The sequence below is a fragment of the Festucalex cinctus genome, chromosome 4, assembly GCF_051991245.1.
Source record: "Festucalex cinctus isolate MCC-2025b chromosome 4, RoL_Fcin_1.0, whole genome shotgun sequence".
NCBI lineage: Eukaryota > Metazoa > Chordata > Actinopteri > Syngnathiformes > Syngnathidae > Festucalex > Festucalex cinctus.
In genome coordinates this window covers 15927592-15941061 of record NC_135414.1, presented here as the reverse complement: position 1 = coordinate 15941061, position 13470 = coordinate 15927592, and the positions used below count along the sequence as shown (strand labels likewise).

At 40.2% G+C, this 13470-nt stretch overlaps 2 protein-coding genes across 2 annotated transcripts; both read right to left on the bottom strand.

Moving 5' to 3' along the window:
- Nucleotides 1-351: 351 nt before the first annotated feature.
- Nucleotides 352-8123, bottom strand: rab11a (RAB11a, member RAS oncogene family). Its single transcript, XM_077519272.1, has 5 exons — nt 7945-8123; nt 6706-6901; nt 4636-4829; nt 3353-3433; nt 352-2372 (listed from the first exon to the last, which is right to left on the bottom strand). Exons 1-5 carry the CDS (start codon nt 7982-7984, stop codon nt 2236-2238), a joined length of 648 nt encoding a protein of 215 aa, XP_077375398.1. The 5' UTR covers nt 7985-8123; the 3' UTR covers nt 352-2235.
- An 842-nt stretch (nt 8124-8965) lies between these two features.
- sh2d7 (SH2 domain containing 7) lies at nt 8966-12580 on the bottom strand. The gene is made up of 6 exons (XM_077518416.1): nt 12432-12580; nt 11329-11418; nt 10923-11088; nt 10498-10740; nt 9374-10021; nt 8966-9299 (listed from the first exon to the last, which is right to left on the bottom strand). Exons 1-6 carry the CDS (start codon nt 12578-12580, stop codon nt 9255-9257), a joined length of 1341 nt encoding a protein of 446 aa, XP_077374542.1. The 3' UTR covers nt 8966-9254.
- Between the last annotated feature and the right edge of the window lie 890 nt (nt 12581-13470).

The window sequence follows — 13470 nt, the reverse complement described above, 5'->3', positions numbered from 1 at the left end:
ACAGAGGCATCTATTCTGTGGCAATGTTAATTAGTCTTATTACAGATCAATAGGACTGTAATATATTAAATGTATTTATGAGGCCCCACTCACACAAATCCGTTGCAAATACATTCAATTTCACGCAGCAATAAGATGACATCTTGACAATCACATTTGTTTCCACTTCAATTACCTTCTGTTAATGTTCCAATTGTATCTAGTCATTATACCTTCTTTTGTTTTAAATTCCAAATTGGATTATTCTTTACTGGTCATGTTTACAACCAATAAAACTGTCAAAGCTTAAGGGAGTGAAGGTATACTAGTAAGTTAGTAAACGACCAAGTGAAAAGAAAAGCATCTAAAAGGTTTATGACTGGTGCGTTTTATTACGATGAACTGATAACTTAAGATATAGACACAATTGTACAATTTTATCAATCTGTACAAAACATAAAACCATTCATTATGACCCCCTTACATTGAACCCTTCATCATCATTGAAATGACATCATTTCACTCCTACACTAGAATTACAGTCAGTTGATGAATTTCAAAACATATAAAAATGACAACATAAAAAAAGATTCAATCAAAAAACACAAAACAAATTATGATCGGGAATCATTTTTGGATGAAAGGAACTTTGACTCATCACCAGACTGTGTGAAGAAGCTTGGTTGGCTGCACCGTCTGTTCGAGGAAACGCCATTGGTACTGCCAGCCAGGCTCACACACTCCGAAATACCCATCCATCCTTCCTATGCACACACAAAATATGCATGCCAAACCCATCACGGCACTGGACACGACTAGAAGCTGAATGAGCAAATTGGGAGTATTGGACTGAAACGGAGCTTGTCGTCCTACTGTAGCACGCCAAGCTGATTTCATGGACACGGATGTTTGCAACGGAGGCGGTCACGTGGAATCCCACCAAAAAGCCATGCATTGTGTTCAAGTCTGAGGCAGCTTGGTGTAAAGTAGGCTTTATGTGACAGGGAAAAGATAACATTTGGGGGGGGGGGGGGCACCTGTGTGTGGTTGGGGGGGGTACAAAAGCGAACAGTGAAGGAGGCACTGTGAGCAGAAAAAACAGCCGATACGATAACGTGGATGAATCTTCACATCTTTTCTTCTACACATCATCAACTTGATATAACACTAACTCCTTCAGACTATTTGAGACGAAAAGATTACATTTTTGTGACTCAAATGTGATGTCACCTCAAAAAGAAGGGAAAAAAATCCATCCCGATCAAAAAAAAAAAAAAAAGCTAGACTAGGTTTGTTTACTAAAGCTAGTGAAATTCAGTGCAAGAAAGAAATACAAAAAAAGTCAAACTGTTGTTGCAAACATGTTTTCGCATTGAAGCCTACATCAGTGTGATTTGAATGCATCCAAATAAGAAATCCATATCTGAACAGCCGCACGCTCTTTCCTGCATAGTTGACAATTAGAGCTAAGCCTTTTTCCTCACTTCCCAAACTCACAAGCTGAGTGCCTCTGTGACGAACGACATCAAATGAGCAGATTATGCTTTCAAGGGGGCAGCCCAGTCTCTTGCCTACTAAAACATGCAAAGCTGCCTCCAACCTGCTTTCTTTTGTAAACAAGATGTTGACGGCGCGTGAGGAGGCCCCCTCCGTCCTCTCCACAGAATAACCAAGACTGACGGCTCTACATTTAACTAGCGTCATGTTCACAGCAACGGGATCAAAAGTCATGACACTCCTGCATGTGGTTTCCTAAACAGTACATTGCACTAAGCGGCAAAGAGGAGAGTCAACAATGACAGGAGCTCTTTTCCAGGACTAAACTTCAGAGCAACTTCCATGTGCTTTATATATTCATATATACTAGATAGAATACAGAGAAAGATCAGGAAAAACGTGGAAGAATCAATAGGGGCACAAAGTATAAAGACATCAGAGAGAAACAAATCACATTCATATATTAAGACATTTTTTGTGACATGTCAGCGCAACAAGTGGAATGAAATCTAAAGTGATATGAAATGCTTGCTGCCTTCTGTCCTTACGAGCCTTAAGACAGAGCGGCTCAGCTTGGCGGGAGGAAGGAGCCCCAACTTTCTCTACTGGAACATGAACTGGGGGGGGGGGGGGGGGGGGGAGGGGAGAGCGCTTAAAAGTAGTGGCGAGTTCAGGTCACAGCTCTGGACCTCTGATGGAGAATGGAAGAAGGGGGTGGGGGGCAGGATCGGGGTTTTGGAGGGAGCAGCCAGGTCCCAGCTAGATGTTCTGGCAGCACTGCATCTTTGGTTTGTTCTCGGTGGGCTGCACTTGGATGTTGACCACGTTGTTGCTGGGAGACATGTCGCTCTCCTGGCGCTCCGACATCTGCTTTTGAGACACGATGCGGTAGATCTCTGCAAGGAGACCAGGAAGTTAATGTTTAATTCAGTCGTGACGTCACGCTCACCTGAGATCACAAGTTATTAGAATGCACATTGCCCATAAAAGCAGTCAATTGCCGCTGTTTACGTGAAAGATGCCAATAAAAGAATTTTGTAACCCAATCTGAAGTCCAAAGTTCTGTAGTGTACCGTACAATGCTTGAGACGAGACTGGGGACTAGATTTGCTTTCTTCTGCAAATGTGGTCCATTTCTAAATCTTTCGGTGTCATTTGGTTTCATGGCCGCGTGTATGTTTTTATTTTGAAACACAGAATTCATCCTTTAATGCACTCTGAAGTGAGAACGTGAAAGGTAATAAAATTAATACTTATTATATAATTATGGATGTTAGATACCCCTTTTTTAAAACCATGACCAGAACAAATTCTCAACTCGAGTACTCACCAATACCAAATATGATACCACAAGTACAAAAAATTCCCCCCAAAACAATGACAGATCATTTTAAAACGACTCCTACTGATACGCATTCTTTTTTTCCCTAAAATTGCATTAAGTCTTCAATTCTTCTAAACACTTCCGGGTCATCTTCCATGTGACCAAAAGCGACGTGTAAACAAAGCAGTGGGAAAATACATGCTCCATCCTAGTCGCTTTGGGAAAGCTTTCTCACTGCTTTGTTTCATGTTTACAAACGTTCCATCCTCGTCGCTTTTGGTCACATGGAAGATGACAAGAACGCAACGTTTTTTGCGAGGGAGCGCAATCTTTAATCCCTGCCAATAGAAAAGTGTCTTGCTCTTACTCCAAACATGCTCTCCATTCCCTTCGAAAAGGCAAAACGTGTCATCATGTTTGTTTTAGTTGCAAGCAACGGTTGATCTGAAACTTTTTTAACGCATGCTCTAAATCATCATTACATCTGCGACAAAAGATTTTCTGTTCTGACGTATTTAAATGCACACGAGTGATGTATTGACATGCACACACCTGTGAGAATGGTCTGGAAGGCAGTTTCGACATTGGTGGAATCCAGAGCCGATGTCTCCAGAAAAGATAAACCATTTTTCTCTGCAGGACAAAATTAAACATGTTACTACCGTAAATGCTTACATTCTTACACACTTAAACATGTTGTGAAACACAGTACACATTTTAAATTGATCTAACACAAATGTATTGATTGTCCAACAAGTACAAACTACAAATCATTCATTAAAGTTGTGACTTTGTTCCAATATTTTCAGAGTATGATTTGCGCATGAGTAGACATGCACATAACTTTTGGTGACAATCGATGGCGGTTTTTGACTGTAAAGTATTTCATAGACCCTTTTAGGAGGATCACAGACTGGCTGAATTGGCTTGCCACTGCCACTGTAAATGTCTTTTTTCCCTTTCTCAAATGAAGGCGATGAAACCTGGCAGCTAGTCCTCAATGAAGGCAATATTTGACGCAATGTTCCATGATGCCGGTAATGTGTCAAATTATTCCAAAATGTGCTCATTTTCAAGTACTGACTTATTTAACATATTACTTGCCAGCCAATCGCAGGGCACACACAGACAACCATTCACACTCACAATCCCACCTAAGGAGAATTTAAAGTTTCAAATTAACCTGCCATGTATGTCTTTGGAATGTGGGAGGAGACCGGAGTACCCAGAGAAAACCCATGCAAATGCCACCCAGGAAGGCCGTCAGTCGAATAAATGTTTATCATGTGTGAGCGAAAGTTTGTATTGAGTTTTGGACCCCTGTTCAACTGAGTTTGACAACCTTGCATTAGACGACGAGTCCATATTTGAACTCAAGTATTGACGTGGATCTTTGGATGAATTTGCTCTAATGTGAGTTGTGTCCTTCAGCCAAATATTCAATGCGTCTTGAATTGATCTTGTGAAGAACGCACTTGTCTTGCTTCGAGCTAGATGGAGCAGAAACAATCAAGCTGGCTCAGTCTATTTCACAGACGTGCACGGCATATAGTCAATTTCTCACTAAATATTCCTTCAAGGACAAAATCATAAATATGTGACGGTTCAGAGCCTATTCTTACTAAATGCTTTTTTGGTTTGATCTGGGGCATGCTTTACATTGTATGAAAAATGCTACACTCTTTAATGGGTGAGAACACAGAATACTTGAGAAATGCTATGTGAGGGGCGAAATGCATACAAGGCAAGTCAACTGCAAAGTTTTAGGTTTGCTTATGTAATGAGTTATACAAATGAAATTGAGCTTTTTTTAATTTGCAACAAATTTGGCTTACCAGCAAAAGCCCGGGCCTCATCAGTTGGAACAGCCCGGAGGTGACGCAGGTCGCTCTTGTTCCCCACGAGCATGATAACGATGTTGCTGTCAGCGTGATCTCGCAGTTCCTTCAGCCAGCGCTCCACGTTCTCGTAGGTTAGATGCTTGGCAATGTCATAGACCAGGAGAGCGCCCACTGCGCCGCGGTAGTACCTGCAGCAGCCCACCATCAATTTTCATCAGAGTCAATTCATTGGAAGAAAGCTGGTGACTTACAGCCATTTGGTAACCCAATTTCAGAAAGTTGACTTTCGTCAGTGGCAATGCAGCTGATTGGAAATCATTTGTCAAACTCAGTTATTGCTGAGGCTTGTTTGCGATGACAGATGGGAAGAAAAGGAGAAAACGCACATCAAGACTCCACCTTGTGGTAACTTGCTACCTTGAATGTTTATGAAAGTGTTCTAGACTTCTCCCCTCCTAAAAGTTCATTAATATGCAGGAGTATTCTTGCAACAAGCATGTAACCAATTGGCATCGCCAAACTTTTGTGACATTTCTACTCTCAAAAAAAACTTTTCTTAGCACCATAAAATACAAGCCCTATTTGTTTTGACTTGAGCCTAAATATTGGCTTGGTCAATGTAAAACATTTCTTCTATCCTCTGATGGAATTTCTTTGTTGTTTTGGCAGTGGCTTAATCAATTGCTACAATGATGAAAGATTTCTCAATCTATTTGGTTGCAGCTTGAAATTGGCAGACATGTTTTTGTTCACTTCCAGGAATCAAAATCCTAACACATCCGTGGAAACAGTCCACCAATCAGGAACTGGTGTTCGCACAGCGAAATTTGCATATGCCACTGATAGTAGCTTGCCTACACAGCTTGGTTGGAAAGAAAACGTTGAAGGGACAGTGTGTATTATTTAGTGCCACCTACTGGTGAACTAATAATTTTCATCAAAACACACTATTTCAATAATAAGCAAAAAAATGTCCTATCATATCAATGTACATTTTGTTTTATATAATAATAAGTCTAGTAATGATTGCCTTACAGGATGCTAACGTTTTGCCGCCATCTTTCTGCTACGAATAGACAAAGGAGAAGAGCTTCGCGGGCGTAATTAGCCTCTTGTGGTAGTTACAGATCGTGTCAGACCCAATGGGTCGAACCCCGCTTATCTTCCACAGCTGGGGCCTGCAGGTGGCCGTCGTTGAGTCCTGTGATTCCGGCTACAGCAGCTTATCTCACAATTTGCTCACGCTAGTTTTTGCTAGCTTCTCCTGCTAGCTACTGTTGTTAGCAATTCTTGCTAGCTTTCGCCCTCCAAATAATAATTGTTAGTAATTGGTGGTAGGCTTCCATGTGCTTCAAAATTGTTGTATTCTATTATTTCACCACTAGATTCGCACTAAATTCTACACACTGTAACTTTAATTGAGTCTCCGACCAGAAACGGCCTGGACAGGGCAAAACAAATCCTTTGTACTACACTTTTAACTTAAGCAAGACAAACAGAACTTGTCCAAAAATATAATATGTCAGAAATCCGGCACGAGTACTTTACGCCCCAAATTTGTTCTATGCGCCCCCACTAAACACGCCATTCTGATTAATATTGCATAATTTGCATCTATGGAATACGAGTTGAGCAGCAAAATCCACCCATTTTGTCACGTTTCGTTAACTGAAAAAACGTCAAGTTGCTAACGGCTCAGGTAAAAGCCAATCACGACTCAGCTTCAGTAAACAGGTGAGCTGTGATTGGTCGTTCCCCAAACCCTCAGCAACTGTGGTCATTTTCAGTCAACAGCACGAGACAAAATGGCTGCCCCCTGAGATGGCTAAAAACAGGTGGATTTTGCTGCTTAACTTACACTCCACAAACGCAGTATTTAATGACAATGCCGTATTTAGAGTAGAGAGTAGACTAATAACTAAAACATCAGTAAGTGGTAACAGATCTTGCTTAAATTCCGTTTTGGCCATATTGGTTTTCATAGCCAATTTGAATTTTGTACCTTGTAACACCTATTACCAACTGGGTTTCTTTTTGTGCATTTTCAACACTGACAGTACTCACGCTGAAGTGATGGCACGGTAGCGCTCCTGGCCTGCCGTATCCCAGATCTGGGCCTTCACCGTTTTTCCATCCACCTGAATGCTGCGCGTGGCAAATTCGACTCCAATTGTGCTCTTACTTTCCAGGTTGAACTCATTGCGAGTGAAACGTGATAGCAGGTTACTCTTTCCAACACCTGAGTCACCAATAAGGACCACTGCAATTCAGAAAAATATGGATTAATGCTCCCTCCATGGATCCATTGCATCAATAAATAAATGGATACTACATGTGGGTAGAACTCCAGTGTGATGTAACCTAATTTAATAATTATGTCAAATATTCTGCCTTTATGTGTTTTGATTGACAGAAAAGTACACCTGCATCACCAGATCATATGTAGTGTTTCTAAAATGCTGCTGTTATTTGTTAATTATAGGGGGTGGGTTTAATGAAATCATAGTTGCCTCATTGGGTTTAAACAGATTATCAGAAGTTGAAATTTGGATTTAAAACACCGACTACACACAAAGTTAGACTTACTAGGACTGGAACACCGTTGTGATATTGCTCAAGGTGGGTACGATTTAACTGTAAATTTTAGATACATGTAATGAAGATGGGTTTTCCTGAGAAAGGCACATAAATGGAAAGACGTAATGCCTCCTCGCCCAATGCATAAAAAAAGAAAAGAAAAACACAATATACAATTTTGTTGTCTCATTTTGTTATACACAGGTGTATTTGCATGACGATTGATTGCGCGATCGTGTTAATGAATATCCCTTCCTGTTGTGACCTACTTGAAATGAAACTAAAGTCATACCAAACTAGTCCGTGATTAGAGTTTTAAAACTCGCTACGATGTAGTTGATGCGTTTTATCGATAATGTTACATATTTTAATTCGATAATAGTGGTATCAATGAATAAGGCGTGTGGACTGGCTCCTTACTGGAAATCCCATGAAGATAATGTGATAACGGTTAACGTTAGGCGTGTCCGCTAGTCCGCACCCAGCATTACCAAAAGGCCCGGCTCTTTAAGCTCACAGACGGAGTTTCAAACTCCCCCACCCCTTTTTACAATGCCAGTATTTAAGAGATAAAGCCATCCTGTAGTGTAAATTAATTAAACTCGCTGACATTTACCAAGAAGCTTGAAGAAAAACAATCAAAGCACAATGGTAGTGGCGGCTAACTTTAGCCTGACAGCTAACAGAAGCAAAGGGAAAAGATAACGACAAAAAAAGTAATTTTACCTTTGAACAAATAATCATATTCGTCATCTCTGGTTCCCATTGTCTTATTGAGTAATGGTTAGTCCTAGATCGAGCACGTTTTAATGTTTCAAAACGCTCTCGTTTGTTTTACTCTCCCAAAAGGGAATCTGTTTAGAAGCCGTACTTCCGTAATTTCTTCTTCTACGTAATTTGACTGATGGCACACCAAGAGCTCTCTGACACCTAGCGGTCAATAACAATTTTAAATTAGTTCTAGATAGGAAGTATGTACATTGGCAATCATATCTATGTTTTGCTTAAAATTGTTGTGTCACTATTAAGGTGGCTTTTGGCATTTTGTTGTAAATTCAACTCTCATTATTTTTAGATTATTCCAGCCCAAACGGGTGATATTTTGTGCTGACCACTGACCAGCAAAGGACATTATTGAAGATTTGTATCCAAGAGTCACAATGGCTCAATCCTTCACTAATTACTTTAACAAAGGTTTACAGTGAACTTTAAGTTAAAAGTAATAAATTATATTTATAAAATTGTGATGTTATGGAAATATGTAAAATTTATTGTGAATGCTATTATTATTATTATTATTATTATTATTATTATTATTATTGTTGTTGTTGTTGTTGTTGTTGTTGTTGTTGTTATTATTATTATTTGTATGCGCATGTTTAAGTTAGGATTAGTTACTTAGCGTTAGGGTTACTTGTAACCCTAACGCTACGCTAAGTAACTTGGGGATTTGAATGTAAGTGTGAAAATTCCAAGGTGTACCTCTCACCCCACATCAGCTGATAATAGACTCCAGTTCAACTGTGACACTAATGAGGACAAGAGTTGATGTAAATGGACGGATGATCATTTCAAATGCTATGCTTCTCATGATAGTTGCTCTCCTAATACAGTATGTGAAAGGCAATGAATAGAATTTCAAATTCATTTATTGAAATTGAAATACAATGCTTAATAATTTGGCAGTAACTGGAAACAAATTGTTATTTGTAAGTTGTGTTATTAAAATGTTACTATTTGGGAATATTTAACTTCCTCCCGTTGTGCAAAATACTGTAGGTTGTTCAATGAAGACTCTAAGACAAGTTGCTTGTACAGTAGTTGTGAAAGTGAATGGTTATCTGTATTTGTAGTCTGGTAAGTGGCACAGGTGATGGATGGATGGATGGATGGATGGATGGATGGATGGATGGATGGATGGATGGATGGATGGATGGATGGATGGATGGATGGATGGAAATCGTAGTAAGAGTCGTTCTGTCTTGCTATTGTTTAGTCTATCTGAATTTGCACTACAGATGTCCTTCATGGCACATTTATTTCTTCATATAATCGGGGAGAAATTTCTTCCATTTCATATTCTGTAAAGAAAAAAAAATGAAATAAATATTTACTTGTGTTGTTCAAACAAGTCAGCTTTTTATACCTGACTCACATTTTTTCCCCACGTAGATTTGGGCATCTTTGTCTTTAGTTCATCAAGTGACTCATAAGTGTTTCCCTGGTTGTCCGTGGACTTGCCGGGAACCTGCTCGTAGGTGGAGTCAGGGAAAGTGACAATTGCTTGCTTCTGCTGAATCTCGGCATACATGGTGGCACTCAGAGGATCTGAACTCCATTCAGGCCTTTCAGAGGTCTGGTACAGCGGGTTGGACCTAAACAATTCTAGGTCATCCCTTTGCTCCTTTGACCACTGGCTGCTCAGTCTCAAAGACTCTTTGGGGTCATGAAGGGAATACGTGTGGCATGTGACCCTCTTGGCAGGAGTACGAGATTGAGATGTTAAATCGTTATATTGGTTTGAGTCAGTCTCCTGTTGTTGATCTGGTTTGCTGTTGTTTAGCATTGGCACAGATTTGCTTCTGCCACCCACAGGTATCTGGTGAGAGTGGGCCACATGGGCACCAGGATAGTTTGTGTCAGTATTTATTTGTGAAATCCTATTAGTTATTAAGGTTGTGTTTTCGCCGTGTCTTTCTGTTCTGTTTGTGTCCTTCCGGCTAATGCTCGGTTGTAATGTATCAGGAAAAGATCCACTAAGGGAGAATGCCAGTGGAACACCCCGTTTTGGAACAGCAGGAATCTGGAAGAAATCATTTGAAATTCAACATGAAATTCAATGAATTTGCAAGTATATGTTTGTGATTAGCATTTTAGAGTCTAGTATTTTCATTACTGGCCTCAGTCCTGTGCGGTACATGGCATCATTAGAGTTTCTAAATGGAGAAAGCACTTAATTGTGTGCTGTGAAGTTGGCATTTGGAGATTGCCCCAGTGAGATAATTTCAAAAATTATAATACGTTGATTTCGAGAGGTTGATAGCTGACTTTCTGCCACAAAATTGTCACACGATCATGCGTAGATACAAGACACTCCTTCTACAAAAGTGGCAAATGTGTACAGTGAGTCTTGCACTGAAATTTTTTTAAAAAAAAAATCACGATCCGACAGCATTTATGCCACTGTGCAATATGCACTGTCGTCGAAATACAGCCCTACATGTCATGGCTCTATCAAAGAGATCCAATAGATGACTGTCAGCTGTACCCGTTTCATACCTCAGAGAGGGACATGGAGTCTACAGACAGGGTTGCAGTCAGTTTTTTGTTTCTGGATTTAGGTGGCAGTGCAGGTGGCCGAACTGTGGCATGTACACCACCAGTTGGTTCCTGGATCCTTTGATTATTTCCAGCACCACTCTTAATGTTCGAGTCCCACAGGCTCTGCAAAGCATGGACACTTACTCTTGATTCCCCTTTGCTATTGTATGTCACCACATCATATAGTTCACCAGTGTTTGCCTGGAAATAACAACAACAACAACCCATTATTGCCTCTTTATGGCTAATTCAAAGCACATGTGTTTGGGTTCAATATAATCGTAGAGGATCTTTGTAAGACCTTGTAAACAAATGTTCTACTTAGGCAGCAGTATTCACTCACATTGTCAGAGAGGACTGACAGTTGATTTCAAATAGCTCACCTCATAACAGCTGGTTGTCAGGTACTCTCCAAATGGCTGGATGGGGCTGACTTTGTAATGATCGATCAGCTCAGTGATGCAGGAGAAGGTGTGACAGTCACCTGATATGAAAAAGAGCCCCTCTGGGTTTTGAGTTATAACAAAATGGCGGCTCCTGTCAAGGCCCCTGTAGAGGAAATGCATGGCTCATTGTTTTTGCTAAAATAATGGCTGCTATTCGAGCGAGTATTTGTAGTTTCTGTTACAAAATTTTCAAGTCACAAAATATTGCTGAAAGTCTCAGTGACGGATTTTATAAAATATAGAGCTAGTTTGTTGTAATTGTATTGATCTGTTTATTACATATAGGCTAATATCACTATATGTTTTTGTGCTTGATGGTATGTTCATCTTCTATAATTCGTACTTGTAGGAAAGGATGTAACCGATGGTTTTGTCACTGAGGCGGATGAGAAAAGAGCCCAGAGCTTTGTCTCTCAAGAAATCCTCTGTATGCCTGTGACAGGGAGGCAGACAACAAACAACAGAAGCAACTGAGTTGAGTAATATTTCTATTGAGTTAATAATTACACTGCAGCACTGTGAAGCTTCCAGTTTATCCCCAATTTCCAAGAGGTATTTATTGGTGATCCTTGGAGAGCTCACCCCTCCATATTATTTATTTACTTATTTATTTATAGTTGGGATGGGCGAGTACCGATACCAGGCTTTTTTGGCCCTCTAGTGACCATTTTACAACAAGGAATTAGAAATTACAGGCCTTGTGAGGATTAAGCTGTCAAGAAAATGGATGGATGGATGGATGGATGGATGAAGGAATAGAAAATTGCCATTACTTTCATGCAATTTTAAGGAAAAATACTATATAGTGGGTTATAGGTATTTCTTTAAATGTATCTGTCATTTTGGGGGCAGGGGGGGATGTGCTAGTGGTATCGGTATCAGTGACTACTAATTTGCATCATACATGAAAAAAAAAGATGTGTCAAGTTTTTAATTTAGCTTGATAGTTTGCTTCATTCAAAGGCTCTATTTAGTAAGATTTTCAACATGCTGCATGCCAAAAATGGCTCAGTGATAGTATCAAATACCTGTAAATGTATTTCCTGTCATTCATTGCATGATGCATAAAAGTCTTTTATGTTTTGAAATGTTACCGTTTTGGAATGTTTTCACACAGAATAAAGGGTTGATGGGTCATCCATTGGTTCCTCTGGAGACTTTGTTGGCATGTCCACAAGACGTATATATGTGAATGTGAGAGTAATGTCAAGTCTTTGCTCCTTCATCTATGGCTCATGCAACAGTAAACATCACATCAAAATATACAGTACACATCTGAATTGATTCAGATATCAAATAGTCTGAGCCCGTTATATTATCATAATAAGACGGTATAGTATTGGATTTAGTTTTAAAAAGTGAAGAATTTTGTTCATCGTGATAGGAAGAAATTGGAACACTGTAATCTCAAGCTTTGAAAGGTAATCTTTAGTTCTTGTTTCTTACTTTCTTCCAGTGAAGCCTTGAAACCAGTTTGGAAAATTTCCATTTTGCAGAATGGTCTGTGCCTGTGTCCCAATGAACCACCGAAGCACTAGTTCCTTCAGACCTCCTTCAGATGAGTCCAGATGCAGATCAACACATGACGTCTCCATACTTACACATTCGTCATGAAATGAACGGAATGAATGCTCCCAGCTAGGATCCTCTCTCAAAAGGAAGGACAGGCGCTCATTTGCCTATAACTCTCTTGTGTGAATAATGGTATTGTTTGACTTTATCAGCACTTCATCACTCTGCTGCCTTTCCTTGACTATCTGTGTTCTGTGTGCATGGTGCAAGAATGGTGGCCAGCAAGTACAGTACTTTAATAATAAGGCAAAGTGTGGCAATGATGAGCTGACAGAATAAACAGATGGGCAGGTTAGTATGGAGGTAACGAGTAAGTATAGCACAAACAGCGCAACTTACAATAGGATCATATCACATGGTAATATTTTACGAGCATAAACGATACAGTGGTAATTTAAAAAAAAAATATTGCAAGGTCATTATCACAATAGCTATAGTACGTAACAAAGGAAGGTAAACACTTTGAGAAACATACTCATTCAAACTACAAATACAGTATATAGACCTGAATGATCCAACGTTTCTTTTAATCCATCCATCCATCCATCCATCCATCCATCCATCCATCCATCCATTTACCGCTTATCCGGGGTCGGATCATGGGGGCACCAGCTTTAGGAGGGAAGCCCAGACTTCCCCCAACCCACCGGAGGGATCCCAAGGCGTTCCCAGGCTAGCCGAGAGTGTCCAGAGTCATCCACGGGTCCTCTTGCCGGTGGGACATGCCCAGAACACCTCCAGGGAGGCGTCCAGGAGGCATCCGAACCAGATGCCCGAGCCACCTGAACTGGCTCCTCTCCACGCGGAGGAGTAGCGGCTCGACCCAGAGCCCCCTCCTGGATGACAGAGCTTCGCACCTTAGTTTCTTTTAAATGCAATAATAATGAAATCACTGAAATCCTGTGAATATTTT